The 24,880-nt window shown below is 42.8% G+C and overlaps 1 protein-coding gene across 1 annotated transcript; it reads left to right on the top strand.

Annotated features, from left to right (window-relative positions):
• Window positions 1-24,809, top strand: LOC123967852 (cullin-1). The gene is made up of 22 exons (XM_046044159.1): window positions 1-159; window positions 11,549-11,945; window positions 14,335-14,509; window positions 14,631-14,798; window positions 15,512-15,562; window positions 15,666-15,756; window positions 16,809-16,972; window positions 17,115-17,277; window positions 17,836-17,966; window positions 18,265-18,372; window positions 18,455-18,561; window positions 19,291-19,339; window positions 19,719-19,850; window positions 19,964-20,081; window positions 20,699-20,775; window positions 21,191-21,309; window positions 21,972-22,077; window positions 22,161-22,208; window positions 23,175-23,257; window positions 23,352-23,457; window positions 23,617-23,730; window positions 23,827-24,809. The coding sequence occupies exons 2-22, from the start codon at window positions 11,806-11,808 to the stop codon at window positions 23,905-23,907; spliced, it is 2,331 nt and encodes a 776-aa protein (XP_045900115.1). The 5' UTR covers window positions 1-159; window positions 11,549-11,805; the 3' UTR covers window positions 23,908-24,809.
• The last annotated feature ends 71 nt before the right edge of the window (window positions 24,810-24,880 follow it).

The following is a 24,880-nucleotide window of genomic DNA, read 5'->3' as shown; positions in this document are numbered from 1 at the left end:
ATGATTCGGTGGCTGCTGAGCTGATCTTTGTGCGGTCGCAGTTAGCAACGGGCAGCAAACACACGCACAGGGAAACGCAAGACGGCGGGAGAGGCAGCTTTTAGCCCCGAAAATCAACACATACAACGGTTACACGGCGACAGCGACTGCGTTAAAATGGTAAGGAGACACTTCAGAGGCGCGGACGTTGAGCCGGCGGCGCTATTTTTCTCCCATCTAGCCAGGAGCTAGCTGGCTAATGCTAAACGGCTAGCGGACTGTTTTCCTGACTCATTATTGAGCAGCTCGAGAAGCTAGGCTGCCATTTTACACCAACAACACGGGCAGTTGATATGTCCTGACCGCCGCGACTAGCTCGGTCGAGGCTGTGTTTAATTTAAGTACACCCCGAACACTACATATGTGTCTAAAATAACAAAACGGATGGTCCAAATAAAGGTTTTACTTTTGATTTGAAGCTTGTCCACCCAGCCGAGCTAACGGTGCTCACAAGCTAACTGGCTAATCGAGCCTGAGAAGCTAACGCTAGCTAGCAGTGTTGCGTAGCTGTGTCTTGACACCGTTTGCAGCTCAGCGGAGGATAATCTCAACAATATATTTAAAAAGCTGTTAATATATAGCTTCATCGTATTTTGTGTGATGATAGCAGAGTGCTAATTTAGCTGATGCTACTACAGCTCGTCATTAAACTGAGCAGATCGGCCGCTTTCAGAGTGAAGAATAGTGATTTGGACGTAACACACACAGAGACTACCTGGTGTCCAGTGCTCTACAGGCCTGGAGAGGTTGTTTTTGTTGTAATTAATTGTTAATAGGGGAGACGGTTTTGATCACGACCCCTCCGCTGGACGACCATGTTGGTAGCTGACTTGACTTTTTCGTCTCTCATCTTTCTTTACAAGAGAAACAAACACCTGGGTTTGCTTTGACCTTTTTTTTTTTTTTTTAATGGCAGTTTTGTAAATGGTTAATATTGGTTGAACAAGTTTCTTCTTACCTGACAAGGCTGCACCCACATTCAAATGATGTTTTTTCTTCTTGTTGTTGTTTTCTTTTCAAGCCAGTTGCTCAGAAAAGAATAAATACATAGTTAGTTACACTGCTTCTTTTTGTGTTAAAACGTCTTAGCAAGTTTAAAAGTCACTATCTTAATATTTTCACACTAACAATGGCTGATATAGATGTGCATTCATGGAAGATCAGGTTGTTTTGAACCTGATCCTGGGCTGAAAGAGCCCTGACGGTAAAAAAAAATAGTTATTTAGAGGCCTGGAGGTGTTGATTGTACTTGTATTTATATTTTTGTCCCTTGAATGATAAGGACCCCTCTGCTGGACGAACATCTTTTTCTCCTTCATCCTTCTTTACAGGGGAAACAAACACCTGGTTGTTATATTTCAATTCACATCCATTGCTTTGTCCTTTTTAATGGGAGTTTTGTAAATGGTTAATAGTGATGAGATAGTCCTGGAAAAGTTGTGGAGTTTCTTCTTACCTGACAAAGTACAGGGTCCCTGTATTCAGATAATACCTCGTCTTCTGTAGTTGCTCAGAAAGAAAGAAATACTTAGTTACATACGCTGCCTTTTTTGCATTGAACGAGACGCTTTTATCCAAAGTATTAAAATAGTTATGTAGAGGCCTGGAGTTGTTAAGAAACTCTGTTAGATTGTGTTTGTATTTTTGTTTGCCTTGAATGATCAGGACCCCTCTGTTGGAAGGAAGTAAAGGTTGTTGGTTGCCGACTGGATTAAGATAGCATTCTCCAGTGTAAAGAAACGCTTGAATATATAGTTGTTTTTCTAGGTTGACATGGTGTAGGAGCTCTACTCGACCCAAATATTACAGCCCATGTATACATTGTTTTTTTGAAGTTGAAAGTTACAATCAGATGTTTTCCCAGTAGTATTGTCAGATAAAGGCATTTATGGAAGAGGCATAGCACAAACACTGGCACCAAGCAAGTGAAGCTTTTCAGAAATACCTACCATAGTTTGGAGGATTAATGGAAAGTTTTATTATGTTTCCAGTGTGACTTGTGTTAATTAACACATTAGAAGAGTAAATAAGGTTTTTACAGTGAAATAGTACTAAAAACAATAATACTAAACCTGTTTGATAAGCTGATGTAGCACAGTACTGATGTTATGTTGATAGATCTCCCTTTTTCTATAGTAAAACTAAGGAAATGTTCATTTCTTACCCCTTATTTTGCCTGAAAGTCAGCAGTCAGTGTAGTTCTTACCAGGTTCTTTTATTGAGACTAAATGTGAATCATGTTAATATTGTTAGCTTGCAGCCCATGTCAGCTGAATATTTTAGGCTTTAATTGTACATGTAGACACGTCTTATTCCCTCAGAAACGACCTGTTCAAGTGGGAGGATCTGTATGTGTTTGAGCAGATGGGGTGGGTGTAATGTTGGTATTTAGAGTCGGAAAGAACATCCAGTGTAGGATGATCGTTTTGCATATGCACCAGGATAAAACAGCTGGTTACATACATGGAGGCCCAGTGGTGAAAGGCGACAACGAAAACACTGATCACATCCCTACTTACATCTGCCCATATCTCGTTGAGTTTAAAAGAGAAACATGTGTGTTCAGTCAGGTTTTTATAGCACAAGATAACACAAACAGACAGACTGCACAGCTTGTTTTCTGTTCTTGACAGCTTTAATAATGTTGTTGGTTCGTTACACTTTGAGAGGAATGTTGCACGTCTATATTTAATATAACAGGACATATCTATTTAAGGCGATTTCTTCAGTGATGTTTACAGAACATGGAGCACATGTTGCACCTGATATACTCTTTTGCAACAGCTCGCTCGCTCAGAGTTAACCACATCATGCTGCCATGCACGACCGAAATCGGCTTGCGTTTGGCAGCGTTAGATGACTGGCAAATCAGCAGTTTGTAAACATGCTGTTTGCATTAGAGACCACGTGCTAGCTCCCGTCAGCCATGATGTTCTTCCTCCTCCGTTACCCTGTCAGACCCATCCAGCTCTGTCTGCTTCATATATGTGCAAGGTGCTGTGAAGCGACAGCGCTGAGGGGCAGCGGTCGTAACGTCAGTCCAACAAGGCCGCGAGTGTCTGAATGCTGAGCAGAGGTAAAACGGAGATCAAAAGCTGCTTACGCTAATGAAATGTCCTCCCCGCTGCCTAACCTGGCTCATGATCGGTTTGCGAACACACACACACACACACACATCCACCTTACAAGCATGTCAGTGCTCATCACTGTGATTCAGATGAAGCTTTATCACTCCCCGTGACTTGCCCTCCAGAGCTGGTTTTTGTTTGACCGAAACTCAGAGTTAAGGAAGATAAGTTAAAATCCTAAATCAGAGCTGTGGGTTTGTTTCTGCACTCCGTGTTGGCTCGCTGGTGTTTGTGTTGTAAATGTAGGCCATTAGGTTGTTGAGTCTGGCCAGGAGGTGACCGGGGTAATCAGATTGACCAGGCTGAGCTTTTTTCCCACGAGCGCCGCCGCTCTTTCTTCCCCTCTCTCTTCCTCTCTCTCTTTCCACCACTCCCTGCATCCTTCCCGCTCGGCAGATCTCTGTCACGCTTCGCTCTGAGGCTGAAACACTCTGGTGTCTGTGGTAATACCTACAAAGACTCGTTCAGTGTGGGAGAGAGGAAACCAGAAAGATGTTTTTGCTGCTTGGTTTCTCTTCCAGCCACTTTGGATCACCTACAAGTCCTATTATTAAAAATCTGCAGGGATTTTTGGCGCCATCATGCTGCTATGGACAGCAGATAGCAGGGTAAGGTAACTTCATTTCAGGGACATTTCATTTGCATTGCTCACAGTTTATTGGAGTATTTATTTATTCTCCCCTGTTGGTTTTAAACACCAGGCAGGTGTGCTGGTTTCCCCTCTCTGTCCCCGGTTAGTCTTTTTTAATGTTACTGGTTTTTATTTTTGGTGGCGCCGGTCATTTTTAGTGCTGTATATTTAGTCACGTGTAATTTTTGTCCTCCTCACAATTAGGGTCCCGATGTTTCAATGCAGAAACATCGGGATCAGCCCAACCCTGCTCGCAGTGCAAAAAACATCTTGATAACGTTGACTGCGATATCCTGAGGGGACAGAAGTCACATAGCTTGTTTATATTTCTGCATTGTATGTACGCCCGAGGTACGCCGTAGCCGTGTACCCTATGACGTACCCTGACGCACGCCTCCCCATAATCAAACTACAAGTTGCAGCGATGCAGACCACAAGAAGATGCACCAGTCCACCGTTTTCTGATAGACGTCAGATCAATCAATCGAATACCATTGATCTTTTCTGGGCAGTGAAATCATTTTAATGTAACAAGAGGCTCTGAGCTGAAACACTGAATGTACCTGATAGAAGAGACACTATATTTTTTCAGGACATTGACAATGAAACTGTATTTCATTAGTATCCAATCTGGTTCATTATGTCACTATCAGCACTGATATTGATCTGGAGTATTAGATCCATGCATCTGTAACAGGACTGCAGCTAACCAATGTTTTCATTATTGATTGGTCCGCTGATTATTTGCAAAGTTAGTTGGTGGTGCACAAACCTTTATTATTACTGTCTTAAAAACCCAAAGAGATTTGATTTACGTATGACGAGGAAAAGCCAGTCATCAAAAATAATTTCTGATTAATTTTCTGCCTCTAACATTTAATTAAACGTAATGTTAAGATTGTTTGAAGTCTAAATGAAAACAGATGTTATGTTGCTTTTCCTGGGTGAGTGTAAACAGACTCGGCTGTCAGCAGCAGCAGTTGTTGTTGACAGACGCATATTATTGGCTGGTTGTTCCCTGAAACGAGTCACGACCTTGGAGTTTTGAAGGAAGGGCGTATCGGCTGCGGCGCTCATGTTGACCACCGGGCACGGGCTTCCTGTTTCACATCAAACTCTGTAAAAACCTGCCACTCATCAAGCCGTCCCGACGTCCTGTCACTCCTGGTCACAGAGTCGCTGAGCTGATCACAGGTCAGATACCGCTGAGAGAGACTCATCTAATACCTTCAGCTGTGGGAATCTGAAATCTGATCCCAGTGCTGCTGTGAAGGACGCCTTTCTTTACCACCGGTGAATAGAGGGGTGAAGGCTCTACCTTGTGTAGTCAAACCGCTACTCGGGAGGTATTGTCTGCCCCTAGTTGCCATGGCAACTGCCGGAGCGCCTCAGGTAGGGCGGCCATTTTTATTATTTTTTTCTTTGAGTTTAGTGAGGATCTGCTGAAGAGGAGCGGAGGCTGAAACAGGCCTAGAGGCCGGGCCGAGCTGTGTGGGCTCGCTGCTGACGGGCTCCTGCGTCCATCAGGCGGCGCTGTTCAGTGCAGGGCGGTAAATAGATTTATGGCTCAGTTTTGCATTCTTTGTTACAAAGTCAGCTAATACGAGACTCCAAATAATAATATCCCTTAATTACATGTAAGATGTGAAAAACAAAAACACACAGTCACCCGTTCACAAAGTCTGGGTGCATGCCAACGTTACGTTTACGTGAGACGGTGAACTTGACGCAGCTCTGCCCACCAGCTGCTAACATCCTGTGTAGATGTTTTAAGCTGTAAAATATAGTTAAACCACCTGAAATTTAAACCCGGCGCTTGGAAGCTGCTGCTAACAAGGTTGGAACTAGGGTTGGGCGATATGGCCAAAAATGTTATCACGATAAAAACATTTCATATCTATTGATAATTATCAAGATAAATGTCAAATCGTTCTTTATTTCAAGTTTAAAGGCTGATTTTGAGTGAAAATTGAAGAAACCAGGTGTTTTTTTTTATGTGGTTAAACTTTTCTTTACGGTCAGAACATGACAAACACTTGAATCCAGTAACGCCACCATCTAACGTTGTTGTCCATCAGAAATAACAGCTGGACAAAATGTCTTGTTCTGCTTCATCCTGCAGGAGGAATATTAAAAGGCTTTGTGTTGCACAGGAGTTTCACAGTTGCTTTCCCATTGAAGTGAAACTCTGCTTCGGTCGAGTAGCATCATCACTGAAGTCTAACCTCAGGACACGTGCGATTTGGGCGTCTGCCGCTTCCTGGATGTTGCAGCAGGTTGAGCAGCGATGTAGTTGTGTGTTGGTGTATTATAGCAGCTGCAGTGCTGTGGTCAGTTTGGAGACGGAGGCGGAGAGGACGAGAGATTTTAGTGACCGATGAAGGCAGAGTCCTGATGTGCCTGGAGCCTTACTGCTGTGTCGAGGCTTTCCCCCTCTTGATCATCTCGCCCACAGAGTTGCTTGGGGGAACTAGAAAATGCACTGCAGTATCTGAAATAAGAAATGGCACTACATCTGTTTCCCTTTCTGGTTTTTGGGAATTGTTTTTACAGGATAGATAAATTGTTTCTGTCATATACAAACAGGAAAGTGGTACGGGGAAAGAGAGACATCTTACTTTCTCTGTGCTAAACAGACCTGACAAACATCCACCATGTAAACTTCAGGGGTATTTCTCTCCGTTCACCTGTCGGCCTGTAATCGGCGCCATGTTTGGGAAAACAAACACTCGTGGTGCTGAGAAGTCGAAGTGAACAATTTGGGGAACGAGCTAGCTCTGGTTAGTAGCTAACAATTGAGCGCAGAGTTCATTATCTGTGCAGATAAGCAGCTGGCAGAAAATAAACAAACCGGGAGTCCTGAGACTCTGGGCGTCTTGTAGTGGTTTCCTGCTGACAGACACCCAATCACCAGCTTTATCAGATCACAGAACATGTATGCTGCATGCTTATTGGCTCACCTATAGATAAGATGAGAGATACTTTTATTGTCCCCTGAAGAGAAATATGTTTTGGACTCTGTCAGTCTGCAGCTTCACAAAAACAACAGCAAAATGGACACACCTCAACACTTGCTCTCATTTATACATGGGTACCTTCAGTCTGTAAATACACACATTTACACAATCTCTCAAGGCCGCGTTAAGATTTACAGGCATTTTTCTCATGTCCATTCTTTCAGTGCCATAAAAAAAGGAAAGAGGTTGGGTATGCAGCCCTGAGCTGCTGTAACAAGAAACTATTTTAATAATCAATAATCATTGACCAAAAATATTTAACATTCACTGGTTCCAGCTTTTTAAATGGGAGATTTGGTGGTTTTCTCTGTTTTTATGTCTTTGCAAATTGAATATTTTTAGGTTTTGGACTGTTGGACAGACAAAACAAGCTATTTGAAGAGGTCAACTTCAGCTCTGGGAGCATTTTTCATTATTTTCAGACATTTTACAGACAGCTGATTAATCAACAGATGTATTTATAGTAAAAATAGTAATTTCCAGCTCTAAATGTGTCCTGAATAGACTCATCTTAGAGTGCTTTATGTGAATGAAACATTTAGTGTTTGTGATATATTTAAAGTCAATTTGATTCAGTTTCATACTTTTTTATCCTGTGATGTTGGATCAGATTGAAACAACTGTTGTAGTAGTGACGTTACTCGACATCGTGCAGCTTTGTATTTCGTCTTTATTCAAAATCTTCTTAATTTGAGGATTTGCTGCTTTTGTTTTAGTAAATTTGGACCGTAGATGAAACAAAACAAGCAAGTTTAAGATGTCACTTTGGCTTAAAGGAACATTTAATGGTAATTTATCATCATTTTATAAGATTAATTGTTAGTTTAAATGATTTTTTAGTTGCAGCTCTAGTAGAAAAACTCAGTTTTCTGTGCGGTGTAATGTAATTCTTACCAGCGTTATCAGCTTGTTGAAAAAAAAACTAACTGCTGTGTCTGAGTATCTAAATATAGTTATGTGTCGTGAGCAACTAACACATTTGCTGTCTCAAATTAAACGTCCATATTTCAGTATTTTTATTTTCCCACGCTTTTTGTAAGTAGCTGCGGTATCACTTAAGTGTTCATTCATTGTCCCGCGGCAGGACTCGCCTGCGGGGACAGGAAGTAAACAGAGCAGGTCAATCAGCTTCCTCCTCTCGTCTTCCACTGTCAGGACTGCACCGGGTCACGTCCTGCGTCTCTGGCCCTAATAGCTGTGAACGGCCGGCCCTTCTAAATATAGCAGCGCTGCCTACATGTACGCAGCAGTTTGTGCCCACACTCCCTCCCTTCAGTCTCTCGGCTTCTTTCTGGCCTCTGGTTTTCCTTTTTGAAAGACTGCTCTCAGATGTTCTGCGACGTCAGTCTGAGCTTCCACTGATGCTGCATGCTGTGCAGTAACGGTGTCGCATCTCTCTTTGAGAGCTGCATGTTTTAAACTCGCGTATCTATTCAGCAATTATTTCTGTTCTTCCCACTTTTTGTTTTCATGCAGAGCTACTAGAATTATCACAGATGCCTCAAGTGAAAGGCAGGGTGTATTTTTTTATTTTTTTGAAAAGTAAGTTTAATAGTTTAGTGTGTAAACATGCGCAACAACATTTCCAGGAACCCAAGGTGATGAGGCTTGTTGTTTTTTTTGGGCCAGCGGCCCCAAAAAGCCCCAGACATTCAGTTTAAAATGGAAGAAAACAAGAGTGAAGCAGCAAATCCCTCAAAACATGTTGTTCATCTTCTGCGTGATAAATGATTAAAACAAATAATCAGCCGTGAATCCATGTGGAGTATTTCAGGAATAAAATTATGTCTGAAATACAGCTTTTGTCCATAACACCAGCGTCACACGACCTTTCATGTGTCGTAAGAACCTTAAACATTAAAGCATGAATGAGAGTTTCCACATGCAAAAACGGAGTCTAACTTTTTAGAGCTCAACAATAAGGATTGCCTGATTTCCTGGGGCGTGTTGTTACAGACAACCTGAAAAGAAAGTGGTCTGTCTGTAGTGTAGCTGTTTAGCATAGTTTGCCATTACATTAAAATTTGACAAACTCTACCAGGTTACCTGCAGGCAGTGAATCACAGCAGCGAAGGGAGGAGGAGGAAACAGCACTGAAAGTGACTGATGTCTGTGCTCTTCATTCTTTCTAAACTTGGTGTGATAATTTATGAATTATTTTATTAGATTTGTTTCCAGTGAGATGTTGAGTGTATCCATCCATCCATCCAGAGACTTTGCTGTAAACATTACTGTTCCTGATCTGGAAACAACATTCAGTTATAATAAAATTTTTCTAGCAGTTATTTAGTAAAAAAAAAAGAACTGATCAAGATAAGATTCGGATAAAGAACTGAACCGATAAGGAGCAGCAAATAAGAGTGTATAAATAAAATACAATAGCCATCAGAACTTGTGAGAAAATGGCAGCAGGTAAATTTAAATTTTAAGATAAATTTTTCCCTCACTGTTAACCATCTCTCTGGAGAAGGAGGGGGGACAGTCAAGTTTTTAATCTGCTTACCAGCTGTGACACTTTGTCCTTGTTCTGATTAATATTCTTTATTATTTATAAAGATTAAACATGACAGTTAACTTTAGTCTTCTTGTTACTTCATATCTGTTAATAAATGAAACAGTTTGTATGGAGGCAAGTAAAAATTTACTTCAGGCAAGTAGAAACCTTAACGTTGAAACCTGCATTTAGTAAATACAGTGACTTACCCTCAGCAGAGTTTGAGAGGTGTCATAATTTAATAATAACATTGCTGGAGGACGGTTTCTCACGGTTTCTGTCTGCCACTTCATTTAAAACAGATGGAAGATTTTCACTTTGACATATTAGAGGTTTGATCAGTGTCTAAGAAACAGTCTGCTTCAGTTTAGTAGAACAATAAAAGTTTTTCTTGTCACTGTACGCACAAATATGCAGTACAGATATTCATGCCGGGTGTTGCCGCTCAGCCTTTGTGTCTCATATTTGCCCTCCCTCTTTCTCTCTCTCTCTGGCTTCAAAGTCGTTGATGCTGCAGACTCTGGCGTTAATTTACCTCCTCCTCTTGTCCTGACAGCGGGGATGAAATTACAGCTGAAGGTCTGTCAGGTAGCTGTAATGATGTGGGCTGTCATCGGCGCTGATGTTAAACCAGCTGCATTTACTCTTGTGATCGTTTCTCAGCCGTGAATTAAACTCGCGGTCACAGGCCGTTCACATGAAAACGCCAAAAATAACCCGTCATCTTGTAGCTCATCTTTTTCTATTAAGATAGTTATGTTGTTGAAGAAAAGAGACTAAAAGAAGAGTTTACTTATTTTTTTCTCATGCATATTAGTTGAAAATGGCTTTTATCATAATAGTTTTGAATGTTTGACATCAGATTTGTGAAGTGATCCACTGTTTGGCATCAAGTGTTTCTTCTGACCATAAAGAAAAGTTTAAAATTAACCATCTGGTTTCCTCTGCTTTTATCCCGCAGCAGAAATCAGCCTTTAAACTTGAAAGAAATAATAATTTTATTTGTGATAAGTATTCAATATTGGATTATATGGCATTTTTATCATAACATTTTTGTCTGTATCGCCCAGCCCTAGTTTCTACCCTCACAATAAGTCATAACATGTTGCAAAACAAAATACAGGAAATGGATATATGCTAGAGGTAATTAATATCTGTTTTTAATAATAGTAATGGTACAAAAAGAAAAGTTTAAAACCGCAATTAAGCATCTGTTTCTTCAACTTTCACTCAGGAGCAAAAATCAGCTTTTAGACTTAAAAGAAATAATGATTTGACAGAGACTGGCTAACGTTGGTAAAGTGGAGCATTAAACTCGGAGCGGCTCCCCCCCCACATGGTTTGGTAACCGTCTCGGGGCTAACGTGGCATCAGAGAGGCTGCTGGAGATACATCGTTAGTAATCACGTCAAAGTGTCTTACAGCAGAATAACAAACCTCTGCGCTCTACTGGATCAGGCTTTTTGTGTAAAATGTGTAAAAGTAAAAATTGGCTCGCTGTGGCCAGAAAGGAATGAGGGAGACTTGGCGCCGTCTTGACTGGACTGGTGAAGAAAATCGTGGAGGCGTTAAAGTGGACTAATCTGTTATTAGCTGTGTGACGTCAGGGTCTGATCAGCGTCATGTTTGCAGGGATCAGAGCCCGGGGTCAGCTGATGAACCCATACTAACACAGCAGGGAGGAAACCGAAGCTGCTCTTATTAACTTTTGATCCCGGTATTTGACGTAGGGCTAAGCGATACGGCCAAAAAAGTTCTGATGATTAAAAAAATGTCATGTAGTTCGATCTTGATAGTTAACAGGATAAAAATGTCAAGTCATTATTTCCAGTTTAAAGGCTGATTTATGCTCCTGAGTGAAAGTTGAAGAAACCAGATGGTTAATTTTAAACTTCTCTGTATGGTCAAACAAACACTTGATGCGAAACAGCGGATCAATTCACCAATCTAAGGTAGAACATTCAAAACTATTATGATTAAATCTGCATGAGTAAAAATCAAGTAAAATCTTTTTTAAGTCTCTTTTCCTCAAGAAAATAAATATCTTAAAAAATTCTTTTGTGCTCCAAATTATTTAAATCAAACATTAATTAAATATTTGATATTGTTTTTGAGGAAAATATATATATTGCAATAATGATCATAGTTTTATTGTGAATCTGAATCTTGTGTCCCGACAATAACGAAGCTAAATCAAAGATGGCTAATCAAAATTGTGTTTACCTCTCTTCCTTTGCAGGTCACCTGCTGAGGAGTGCCAAAGCTTTTAGGTGGCGGAGTGGCAGAGAGCGCCACCCAGGAGTGGGACTGCATCCCGTCTCACGACCGTCGACCAGCTTCCCGAAGCGCTGCCGCTGCTGCCAGATGGACTGCGCACTCTGAGAGCAGCGCGAGCCACGACCGATATCAACCGAGGAGAGGAGCCGGGGGGCAAACGCTCGCCGGAGCAGGAAAGGGAGGGCATTGTTCGGTAGGGAGAGGACAAGGGGCTCCACGATGTCGTCGAACAGGACCCAGAACCCCCACGGACTGAAACAGATAGGCCTGGACCAGATATGGGACGACCTGCGGGCTGGCATCCAGCAGGTGTACACACGGCAAAGCATGGCCAAGTCACGCTACATGGAACTCTACACGTATCCTGAGGGAGAGGCTGTGGTTACAGCTCTGGGTGTTGGGTGGATTTATACGCAACAATTAGTCTATTAACTAGGGGTGGGAATCGCAGCGTACCTCACGATACGCGGCTGTCACGATAGAGCAATTCTGCAATAACCGATACAGAGCTAGACAATCCTGAAGTGATAAATCACGATCATAACTATTAATACAAAGTGCCTGTGATAAAGTTCTCAGTTTATCTGCTGCAAATTGAAACTGTTAGAAAACCGCACAATTCTGCAGCACACGTTTTTCACTCTGTAAATAAAAACCTACAGAACAACTGAGAAATTATCAAAAAAAAATTTATGACACATAAAATGAAAATTCACTAAATTTACAGATTTATTTGATTTTATTTTTTTACTGCAAATACAAATTGCTGTGTATCCCCTAATCAGTCTAATATGTACATCACATAAGATAGATAACTGTTCAGTGACAGCGTTATGCTGCCCTTTCTCCATCTACTGATAGCTGTAATTTTAGGCTACTGGGAATTTGGGGTTTGAGTTTTGACCCTTTGGGGTTTCTGTAGCTGGTCTGTGTGGAGTGCAGAAGCAGCACATCAAGACAGTGAAGTTAGCAGCTCTTTATATGTATTTGCACAGTATGTCACTCAGGATGTTCAGCATGTGAAGCACAATGTGTAGTTCATGTAAATAATATATTTTTTGCTAATGTTTGTTAGCACGTCAATGGAGATTCTCATTATATGTTAGCATCGAGCTAACATCAAAGCGCTAATTTTTTTTATATCATGAAACGTATATTGCTGTATCAATTTTCTTTTTTTTTTTAGCACACCCCTACCATCAGCGTATTGTTTGAGTAGGAACAATTTTATGAAATCAATTAAGTACTTTAAAAGCAAAATTCACAAATATTTTCTTTAATAGTAAAGTGAATTTATTTGGGTTTTGGACTGATGATATTTTATAGAATCTTTTTGATTGGTTAAGATAATAAACAGCAAATTAAACTGCGCTGTAGTCTACGTAAAGGCTACTTCCTCGTTCTAAAACCTGTTTTATAGCTGTTTGACCGGATAATGAGTTACACCAAAAGAAACGCCCGTCAGCCCAGGAAACAAACCTCTGCTTCAGAAAATCATCTGCACATAATTACTGATCCACAAAACAGAAACTGCACGTCACACGAAGTATGTTTTAGGTGTTTGTTTTTACCACCACAGTGAAAGTATTGTTCAAAAAGTAAACATTATCAGTGTTTGAAGATAACAATCACAATCAGGAGGTGTTGATCTGAACTGGATTTTGTTAATGAACTTCATGAAATACACAGTGTGTGTTTGTGCGAGTGTAAAATACACAGATGATTTTCTCCGAGGCCAGACGGCATTTCTCGACACCTCCAGCGTTAAAGGATGGTCATCATTTCCCTAAAGAACAAAAAGCAGCCAGCCTCGAAACCTCAGCGCTGTAATCTCTCCCGCCGGTGCAGAAAGAACAGCGCTCATTCAAACTCTGCACAAGCTGCAATCTGGGAATCACACATTTTCCTTTGAGAGCTTCTCAAGTCTGCATCGCTGGTCACCAGTTATCACTAAAGATCTGCTATTCTGGAGTAAACGTGTCAAAAACAAAACCCTAACAGGACAGAGTGACAAGTGCAGCGACCGCTCCACCTCGACTCGGCGAATAGAAAAGAGTCGTGTGTGGAAACTTTGCTGGTTCTGGTTTCTCACAGTTCTGGGATTTGTTGGAGAGCCGATTCAGGCCGACGTTTCAGTTCGATCGCCTGAAAATCACCAAAGATGACGATGCAGTTTGCAGCCCTGAGAACTGAATGTCGGTCCAATGAGCCCGTTAGTCCAGGCGAAGTTAGGGACCATCTTTTAAAAGTGCAATTCAATCATCAATACCAGCGCCAACATAGAGAGTGACCACCTTTAAACATTTCACACCTGGGAGTTTGTTAAGAAGAAGTATGTGCACAGCTTGCTCATTTATGAATATATTCTCATCTCAGTCCTGGACATCCTCTCACAGCCTTCACAGCCGTTAGTTGTTCTTTGAAATGTTCAGATGTTTTTCATTAAGAGGGAGTCTGTTTCAGTACAGAAGATTCATGGTTTTGTTTTTTCCGTGGTATCGAATTGGTGTCCAGAATCGTGGAATTTAACTGGTAGTTGTTTCGACTATAAAATTTCTGGTCTGGTGACATATTTATTTGAAACGACATGAGACAGACTTTAAAAGAGGTATAGATGTGTTTACATGACGTTGATTGATTGATGTTGGGTTTTATTTAACCTCAGTTTGTTAACAGGGTTTGGTCTTGATGCCTTTGGTCTTCTGTAGTGTCTCAGTCGGTGGTTTTATTCCTTAACCCTCCCCTCAGACATGTATATAACTATTGTACCAGCGTCCACCAGTCCAGCCAGGGCAGGGGCTCGGTGCCTCCAGCCAAGCCCTCCAAAAAGTCCACCACTCCAGGTGGGGCCCAGTTTGTAGGCCTGGAGCTCTACAAGCGACTCAAGGAGTTCCTGAAGAACTATTTGACCAGCCTGCTGAAAGTGAGTTCACACAGAAGGCCTCACTTCTGCCACGTTTACACTTTAATTATTGTCTAATAAAAATCTCTTCCTCTCTGCTCTTTGTCTTTTCTCTCGCCTCCTCTCTTCGTCTTCGCTCCAGGACGGCGAGGATCTAATGGATGAGTGTGTGTTGAAGTTTTACACCCAGCAGTGGGAGGATTACCGTTTCTCTAGTAAGGTCCTCAACGGGATCTGCGCCTACCTCAACCGCCACTGGGTCCGACGAGAGTGCGATGAGGGACGCAAGGGAATCTACGAGATATACTCGGTACGTCTAATATCTGCACGGGCTGCTTAACAGACGCTCGTGGGGGTCACGCTGGTCACAGAGGAGGTTAAGCGGATCCTGAAGGTGTTTTTGGATCCAAGCAGGTATTTTCAGCTTGTGACACAAGGACGTAAACATGCTCAGTTCTGTTAGAAAGAATTGAAATGCATGTTTTGTGTTCTTACAAAGCATGAAAGGCACTAACAACCATCCACAGCTGCTGTGCAACACCCTGTACCCTTTGTAGTGGTTTTACAGTGAAAAGAAATTAAAAGTGCTGACATAAAAACAGCCCACTGGGAACTACGAACTCAACGCCAGCCGCCATTAAACATTTGCTGTTTCCTTCCTTTGCATTAGTTACCACCCAGGATGTGTGGGATATTTGTCTTTCTCCTGCAAGTTATTCATGATAAACAGACAGAAATACAGCAAATATGTTTTGTTTTTTTTTCCCCCAAGGAGGCAGAGTCTTCTGTCGTGTGGATTTTATTCCTCTGAGAGCCGAAGCTGTTCACGGGCCGAACTCCCCTCTAGACGCCTCTGTGCTTCCTGTTTGTGTTTATACGGCGTCAATTTAAAAGCGAAGTCTTCTGAAGCAGTGGAGACGAGTGACAAACACGCAGCCTGAAGTCTTGACCTTGTGTTAATCTTCTCGTTCTTCTCCCCCCCCCCCCCCCCCCCCCCCCCCCTACACTGTCGTTTCCTCCCAGCTGGCACTTGTGACCTGGAGGGAGTGTTTATTCCGACCCCTCAACAAACAGGTGTGTTTAGTTTCTCTTTATACAAGTGAAATAACAAAATAAATGAGTGTTTATGCTTCCTGACTGTGCTGTATTTTACTGAACACATCTCTCTCTTCTGCAGGTAACAAACGCTGTGCTGAAGCTGATAGAGAAAGAGAGGAATGGCGAGCCCATTAACACCAGACTGATCAGCGGTGTGGTCCAGTCTTATGGTAGGTCAATAAGTACAGTGAAGACATGAAGAGAAACAAGCGCCTGAAAACAGGAAGAAATAAATTCATACGCCCACACAGAGAGACAGAAACTTTCAGATGAGGTGATCAGTTCAGTTTACTGTTGTTGGCCTTGAATAAATGAATTCATTCTGAAACTACAAAAAAACAAACACCAGGTCCTGCAGCGGTCCTCGTGGACCTCGCTGTAGCTGCAGGGAGCGAACTCGAGGCCCGATTACCTTAAACACACTGAACCAACTCTTAACTATCCTAAAGTTTAAACCTAATCTGAACTATCTGAAGGATTAAATCGAAGTCATCTCCCGCCTCGTGCTCAGGACCAACAGTTTCAGCGTTTCTGCATTTAACCCTGTAGGCTCTTTAATTCTGCTTTCTCTAGCTGTGATCATGAATAAACCTCCGTCGACAGTCACCAGTCAGTGGAGGACGTTGATATCAGGTTTGATTTTAGGCCTGTACTATCCTGAAAATCTAATCCTTACCTCACGTAGAACATGCAGGAATTGTTAACAAGTCAGTACAGGTACACGTGATGAATACCAACTGAGTGGGACAAAGAACAGCCACAATTTAGATTTTATGTTTTCTTTTGTTTATGATTGTCAAATTTTACTACATACTAAACGTCACGTGTCATTTGAGGATTTCCAAATGTCTGATCGTGTATTTAAAAGAGTTGTCATTTAGTTTTTCCTCTTGACAAAACTTCTAAGGCTACATCCACACCTCTCCTTTGTGTTTTAAAACAATCTCCGTCCACAGCAGCGTTTTATCTGCATATCAGAGTTGATCTCGGTCTATAATAAAAAAAACTGAAGACTCACAAACTTCACCAATTTTAGTTCTGCGGATTCCCTGCTTTAGTCTGGGCGGAAACAGAGTGGTGTGGGTGAAGCCTCAGAGAACCTCTCAAGATCACGTTCAGTGACTGTGAACGAACTCAACAGTGTTTATTGTTTTAAAAACAATTCTGAAATGAACTCACGGTGACGAGCTGCTCTTGTGTCTCCCCTCTCCTCCCCCTCCAGTCGAGCTGGGTCTGAACGAGGAGGACGCCTTCGCCAAAGGCCCCACGCTGTCGGTCTACAAGGAGTACTTTGAATGCCAGTTCCTCACTGACACAGAACGTTTCTACACACGCGAGAGCACAGAGTTCCTGCAGCAGAACCCCGTCACCGAGTACATGAAGAAGGTAGACAGTCGCTCCACCTGCACCACATACAGTTAGGAACCAACGCAACAGATCTGATGAAGTGCTTTATTGTTCTGGTGCGGTTAAAACTGTGAAGTGAAGTCGTAGTAAAGAGATGACTGAGTTTAGTTTGTTCCATCAGGCGGAGGCTCGTCTGCTGGAGGAGCAGCGGCGTGTGCAGGTTTACCTCCATGAATCCACCCAGGACGAGCTGGCCAGGAAGTGCGAGCAAGTCCTCATAGAGAAACACCTGGAGATCTTCCACACCGAGTTTCAGAACCTCCTGGACGCCGACAAGAACGAAGGTAAACCTGCGATTTGTAGTGCGTTTAGACTGAACACCAACTTCAGGGCTCCAACTAACTTGTGGTGAACTTAAAATCTGAAACGAAGCTGAAACCCTGAAAGTAAATTACATGTGTCCGTTTACTCTTAATGGACACACGTAATATGTTTTATACTTTCTGTGAATATAATCCAATTAATCTTATTTCCATCCTGTATAAAGACACTTTATTTTGAAAACAGTGTGTTTCCTCGCGCTAAATTCATCCAGTCCGACCCAGTTTGATAAATAAAGTTGTGTGTGGTTCTCGTACGGCGTAACATGAAGACTTCACAGCCTCTCTTCAGGCAGGACTCTCATCCTGCAACACTTGTCTTTGTAAAGAGACAAACTGACAGGATAAAGTCGCTAACCTGCCTGTCAGCTCGCTCTGCGCCGTTTCAGTGGATTTACCATAAAGGCTTGAATACATGTGCACTCCAAATTTAGGTGCGACTAGCTTAATCGCCTTAAAGTAAATAAATGTTAATTTAATAAAAGCAGTTTACTCACCGGTGTCTCTCTGTGTCTCCTTCAGATCTGGGCCGGATGTACAACCTGGTGTCGCGGATCACAGACGGTCTGGGTGAACTGAAGAAACTTCTAGAGACTCACATCCACAACCAGGGCCTGGCCGCCATCGAGAAGTGTGGAGAGGCCGCTCTCAACGTATGGACCGCCACTTCACCTCGTATCACTATTCTCACTAGTTCTCTTCTGATCCAAAGCTTTTCCTCAGTTAGTGTTCGGCTTTGTTACTTTTCTCCCGTCTGGAGGCCTTTATGTTCAGGAGAAGAGCTGGTGTAAGAACATCACGCAGCAAATTAAACCCCCGCCGTGCACAGATGAAATGTAACCGTGTACATGTTCAGCGTTTGTGTGCGTTCAGGCAGCTGTGGGCCGTCGGCAGGAAGGTGAGGTTTGTGAAGAAGGAATTAATTTAAATAAGTCGTGTGTGTTTCTTCAGGACCCCAAAGTGTACGTTCAGACCACCCTGGACGTCCATAAGAAGTACAACGCCTTGGTCATGTCTGCCTTCAACAACGACGCCGGCTTCGTGGCTGCGCTCGACAAGGTCGGTAACCCGTCTGCGAGGTCGGCCCGGCTTTAACGTTGTTTTCTTAGGTGTAACTCTAACACGGCTGTTCTTTTCTCAGGCGTGTGGTCGATTCATCAACAACAACGCCGTCACCCGGATGGCTCAGTCGTCCAGCAAATCTCCCGAGCTGCTGGCCAGATACTGCGATTCTTTGCTGAAGAAGAGGTACGTGATGCGTCGCCCGGTGCAGCTCCTTCGCTGTCACAAAAACACAATTTAAGAGATAATTTGAGGAGATAATCTGTTTTTTTTTTTTTTAGCATTTTATTCAGGCAGGTTAAATTGGATGAAATAACATTCTGGCCTTCTTCCTCGAGCCGCTGCGTTCAAGATCAGTAATGATCAGGAAGTTTTAAAACAGGAAGAAAAGTGAGATAAATTTACAGTTTCATGCCGCTGGTTGATTAGAGCCTTAGAACAAGGACGTAAGCGCACCTCAGCTGTTTCTCAGTACCCAGTTCGCCAACTTCAGACTTCTGTTAAAATGCTTAAATGTTCGACTCGGGAGCTCAGCAGTTGGAACAGCAGCGGACTCGATGACGTCAGCGGCGGGCGGGACCTCGCATCTCGAAAACGTCGTAGTAGATTTTCAAATCGGCTCTGTCTTGAGCTTTAAACAACTATATTCCCGCATAAAAGACAGTATTATAACTTACAGTTGTGAGTCTTCTCCTCTCACATTTCCGCTTGTTGGCGCGAAATGCATTCTGGGATATCTGGCTAAAACGGGCGGAGCGATGCGGACTTCTGAACTGGAACAGTGCTCGGGCTGCGACTGATGACGATTGATTGAGAAGCAGCTGTTGAGTCTAGCTTGTTTCTGTTATTCTGAGGTGTCCACGCCGCCTGAGGCAAAATGTAAACGCTCCTTTTCTTCTCTTCTTTGTTCTCCAGCTCTAAAAACCCGGAGGAGGCCGAATTGGAGGACACACTCAACCAAGTGGTGAGATCCTTTGACACACAGCAGCTGTACTGGAAGTTAGTTATGTGTTATCTGTGGTAAACACAGACCTGCAGTCGGACCTTTGCGGTTTAGTTTCCTTTAAGAGGACAGTTTGGACGTGAACACCAGAGTTTGATTTACTGTGCGGTTAAACAGTTTTTATAAGATGGTGACATTTTAGCTTTTGTCTCCATTTTGTTTTAGCTTCTTATAAATTAATCTCAATGTCTTTCTAAAAAACAAATTATGAAAGACAAATTAAAGTAAAGTAAACCGAGATTCACATTTTAAATTAGTTTGTCAAAGATGTTTGTGTCGGTACGTGAAGTAGACAGTACTGCGCGCACACAGGTGTTAATCTTTGTCTCTCCTCTTTCAGATGGTTGTGTTCAAGTACATCGAGGACAAAGATGTTTTCCAGAAGTTTTATGCCAAGATGCTCGCCAAACGTCTGGTCCACCAGAACAGCGCCAGCGACGACGCAGAGGCCAGCATGATCTCCAAACTCAAGGTGTGACTCGCCCCGGCGCCGCGTCACACTCCGACATGGAAACTCGTCCACAGTAACGCACCGGCTGCGACGACTTTAACACTCACGCTGGCTCTGTTCTTGTTCTCCCGCAGCAAGCGTGCGGGTTCGAGTACACGTCCAAACTGCAGCGAATGTTCCAGGACATCGGAGTCAGTAAAGACCTGAACGAACAGTTCAAGAAACACCTGACCAACTCCGAGCCTCTGGACTGTGAGTGAACACACGTTTAGTACTCTGTTGCTCTTAGTCCACGCTGTGGCGAGCATTTATACTTGCTCTGCAGTCACACCACCAAAACACTAGATGGCACTGGGGTTTCTGATGCTCCAATGTGACGCTGCCAAGCGGACAAACACGTTTACATGTCCTCATTTGACAGACACACACAGAGTTCTTGATGTGTAGTTCATCCAGTCATCATATATCTATTAGGAACAGCTGATGAGACAGTTTCAGAGACGTGTTGATTCAACTGTACCATCATTTTGGAAGATTTAGTTTGCGTTCATTTAAGCCTTAAGGTTTACAAAGTAAAGATGTCTCTGGTGAATAAACACAACATTTTAAATCAGTTTTTCTCTGTGGAATAAGATGTTGATTTAGAAGATGTTGATTTTAGTTGTAAAATCCGTTTTAACAGCAGAAAAGTGACTGCGTTCTCCGAAGATTTGATTTACAGAGTTTTTGTTTTAGAGCCCTTTCATGTCACATGCTGTCTCAGACCAGACTACACTTTAAATAGGGAGGTTGTGCTGAACTCTGGTGTGGCAGAGCACATAGACTCGGGAGTTTGAGTGTAAACGTTTCCTTGTGTGTGTGTCTGACAGTGGACTTCAGTATCCAGGTTCTCAGCTCTGGGTCTTGGCCTTTCCAGCAGTCCTGCACCTTTGCTCTGCCTTCTGAGGTAAGACTAACTTGGCATGTTAAACGGCTTGTTTTTAAATCCCAGTTCTCGCTGTGCAAGTTGTGCTGAGTTTTATGACCCAGAGGTGCGTCTGAAATAACAAGTTGAACTTCCTTCAATAAACAGAAGAAGGCTGCAGTTTGTTTTTCTCTAGAAATCTGAATTGAAGTCCGAATCTTTTACCTTTTCAAAGCTCATGATGAGTCGTCAGTGTTGGACGACTCCACAGATCTTAGCTTTGATCCTCTTCAGTTTGGTTAAATGAACAGCAGTAAAAACACTTTATTCCCATTTTTAAATACCTCTTTTATCTGGAGACCTCACTCGAACCTTCTGCACGGCCCCTGAAAGCCCGTGGCCCTCGGTTTGAGGACCACCCCTCTGATCTCTCCTCTTTCTCTCTGTTTATCTGCAGCTGGAGCGAAGCTATCAGCGCTTCACGGCGTTCTACGCCAGCAGACACAGCGGCAGGAAGCTGACCTGGCTGTATCACCTGTCCAAAGGAGAGCTGGTCACCAACTGCTTCAAGAACAGGTACAGGTGTTTTTAAAGGGCCAGCGTATTGTATTAAACAAAGCCGAATGCGTTATGATGAGGTCAACGGTGTCTTCATCGATTGAGCCGGGTTTCAGCCTTTAAGATAAATAAATAAATAATAATAAAAACTGAAATCAGCCATCAAAAAATCTGATTTCTCTTTTTGTCTTTTTAGACTTCTCATCAAAGGGAATAAAACTTTAGTAATTTGTATTTTTGGTTACTGCACGATACTTTGAACAGGTCAGTTTAATACGACTGGAGTCTGCATTAGTTTTACCTTGTTTACATAATAATAATAATAAGGAAACAGAGTCGAGTAAATATGTAGTGAAACTCACCATAACTTAACATGCAGAGACTGTTTATAAATGTAAACGGTGATTATTTTCAGAGATCTGTGTCTGTAGGTCATGTGATTATTTTATTATCAATTTCTTAGACAACTTGAAATGGTGAGAAAAGTATTTTAGTTTTTGGTCTCCTCATAAAGCAGCAAACATTTAAAAAACGTGGAGCGCTCTGATTTCTCCCCCTGTGGTGACGTCTGGATGTTAATGTTGCTGAATGCTGATACTAGTGAGTGCTGGTGACCAGCTGAGGAACCGGCCATGCTGTTACTGAGCTGCTGCTGCTGTTGTTGTTGTTGTTGTTTACAGGTACACACTGCAGGCCTCCACCTTCCAGATGGCCATCCTGCTGCAGTACAACACAGAGGACAGTTACACCGTCCAGCAGCTGACCGACAGCACACAGATCAAAACTGTAAGTAACTTCAGGGCAGATCTGTTTGCGAATGATTCGTCCGTCTTTTAATTTCACTTCTAACTCACGTTTTTTGTTTTCAGGACATTCTGGTTCAAGTTCTTCAGATTTTGTTAAAATCAAAGCTGCTGGTGAGTAAAACAGACAGTTTTCATTTAACCTCTAAAAGCTCCTTTCAGATGCAGTTTTGATTTCTGCAGCACGTCTGAAGCGAGTGCCGTCAGATTCAGAAGGCTGCAGCACTTCTGAGGTCACTGTAATCAATTTATTATCCCGACCTGCATCTCTTCAGCGCAAAGAAAGGAAAAAGTTTGAGTCCATTTCAAGTTGAGATCTGAACAATTTATTGAAATTTTATCTACTGCGAGTTCCAAATTTCAGGAGCAGCAATATTTGTTAAAGTCATTTCAAAGTGCTTCACATAAAACCTGAAAACCAACATGGGTATAAAAAATAAAATAAAATAAAAACAGGTTAATTTACCTGATTAACCTGTTTGTTCACGCATCATTCTAATGTGTTACTGAAAATCAACTTTCCTTCTTTTGCTTGTTTGATTTCCCGTCTCTCACACCAGTCAAACCTGATCCTCTACGGTATTTATTTCCTCTTATTCACGATCGTCACCTCAATCTTGGTGAAAGCAGTCGAAACAGTGGAGAGAAACTTGGATAGATAACCGCTCTCCTCGGCCCGACTCTACAGGAGAAATGTGTCAAAATACTTACTATTTTAAATGCTACATTAGTTTTTAACAAAAAACACACCTTAAATCACTTTAATATTTAATAAAAGTAAATATTTTAAATCATTAAATTAAAATGTTTGAGAGAAAACATCTTTTCATCGCTGTCATGACTTTTCTGAATCGTCTTTCTCGTTCTTAATAGACGGATGTTAAATAAAGTGGCTGTAAAGACGTGCAGCTTGTTAGAAATTCCTGTTTTATCCTCCGTGACCTTCAGAATTTAGAAAACCGTTTCAAAACCTCCACGTCACATTTAAACGAGCGAGCTGCGACCAGTCGCTGAGTTTCACTGTGATGGTTTAGATGATGTTTAATGTGTAAGAAGTCTTCCTCTGTCTGTCCCCGTCAGGTGATGGAGGACGAGAACGCCAACGTGGACGAGGTGGAGTTCAAACCCGACACGGTCATCAAACTTTTCCTCGGATACAAGAAGTGAGAAAGCTCTTCGACTGGTTTAGATCTTCGCCGACGGGATGCAGAACATTTGCTTTACTTCACTGTCTTTATTTTTTCATCTCCGCCGCAGTAAGAAGCTGAGGGTGAACATCAACGTGCCGATGAAGACGGAGCAGAAACAGGAGCAGGAGACGACTCACAAGAACATCGAGGAGGACCGGAAGCTCCTCATTCAGGTTCTGTTCACACCAAAGCACAGAATATTAAAGGTTGCTCGTTAGTCCCTGCCCTCGTTAAGGCGCTCTGAGATCTCCGTTTAGAGAAAAGTTCATTTTAGCAGAAAAACGACGACGTGGCCGTGTGGTGAATCAGCGCTGACGTGTTTGTGTTTGCAGGCCGCCATAGTGAGGATCATGAAGATGAGGAAGGTCCTGAAGCACCAGCAGCTTCTGGCCGAAGTCCTGAACCAGCTGTCGTCCCGATTCAAACCCAGAGTCCCCGTCATCAAGGTAACGCATCGTGAAACCGTGTTTATCTGAACAGAACGCCACCCGTCGGCTGTTTCCTGCTCTCATGTCGGGCTCCTGTCTCCCTCTTGTGGACAGAAATGCATCGACATCCTGATAGAGAAGGAGTACCTGGAGCGAGTGGACGGCGAGAAGGACACGTACAGCTACCTGGCCTGAACGCCGCCCCAGCCCTCCCGCCCCGCCCGCCGGCTCTCCTCAGTTTTTATTTTATTTGTTATCTTCTTCATTTTTTTTAATTTTATGTCTGAGTAATAAAGTGAGGATCCCTCTGAGCGGCGGCCATGTTGTGAGTGTGTCGCCGACCATGTGACCGCCCTGATATGACAACTGACCCGAGATGGGGGGGGGGAGGGGGGAAGGAGGGTGTGAACAAACGCCCCTCCTGTTGCGACTGGGAAGCCCCGTCTACACGCTCGCCTGTCCCATCTGTAGGACTCAAATACTTCCTTGTTGTCATATTGTAAATAACAATCACAGACTCTAAGAGGAAAAAACAAACCCTGCTCTTCTTTACATAGCGCAAACATAATGAATTAGCCTTCAGCCAATCAGAGGAGAGCCGCATCCAAAGGTTTCTGCATGCTACTGCCTACCTGCACCACAGTGACCACGAAAAAGATTTAAAAAGTCAAAATAAAAAGTCGAGTCACTGGGCAGCCGAGGCAGTCCACTGGTCCTGTAATTAAGTCTGCGACTGAACCGGAGGAGGCGGCGGCGGCGGTGAGTTTAGAGCCGCCATGACGCTTCTTTACCTGCTGAGGTTGTCTCTGTTTTTGGTTTGAGGTCGGTCGGGTTCGTGCAGGAGGCCTGTTTCATTACTGAACGGTGGACATTTGTATAGTGTGGTTCATTTTCTAAATGTGTGATAAATAAAAACAAGGAAAGATTTCTCTAACGCTCGCCTCCCCCGAGACTCTGTTCACACGACACGCCGCCGCCGTCACCCCCCCCCGCCAGAGAGACGGCGGGAAATGTAAGCAGTTGTGATGTGTAGCTGTTGTCTGTTTATTTTTTTTTTTCTTTTAACAGATTGCTGCATAAAGTCGTGCTTCAGTTTCTCTCTCGTCTTCACTGGGTGTTGATTGACAGGAAGTGTGGCCAGAGTTTTATTTTGGAGGGTAGGAGAGCA

This window comes from Micropterus dolomieu, linkage group LG01 (genome assembly GCF_021292245.1).
Source record: "Micropterus dolomieu isolate WLL.071019.BEF.003 ecotype Adirondacks linkage group LG01, ASM2129224v1, whole genome shotgun sequence".
NCBI lineage: Eukaryota > Metazoa > Chordata > Actinopteri > Centrarchiformes > Centrarchidae > Micropterus > Micropterus dolomieu.
The sequence above is the reverse complement of the archived record's forward strand: the minus strand, read 5'-3'. Positions and strand labels throughout refer to the sequence as shown.

What these genes read in the sequence shown, in the direction of transcription:
- LOC123967852 (XM_046044159.1), top strand. Translation starts at nt 11,806, where the DNA reads ATGTCGTCGAACAGGACCCAGAACCCCCACGGACTGAAACAGATAGGC. An exon ending in ATTTGACCAGCCTGCTGAAA is followed by an intron (nt 14,510 to 14,630) that starts GTGAGTTCACAC and finishes TCTTCGCTCCAG; the next exon opens with GACGGCGAGGATCTAATGGA. An exon ending in GTGGAGAGGCCGCTCTCAAC is followed by an intron (nt 17,967 to 18,264) that starts GTATGGACCGCC and finishes GTGTTTCTTCAG; the next exon opens with GACCCCAAAGTGTACGTTCA.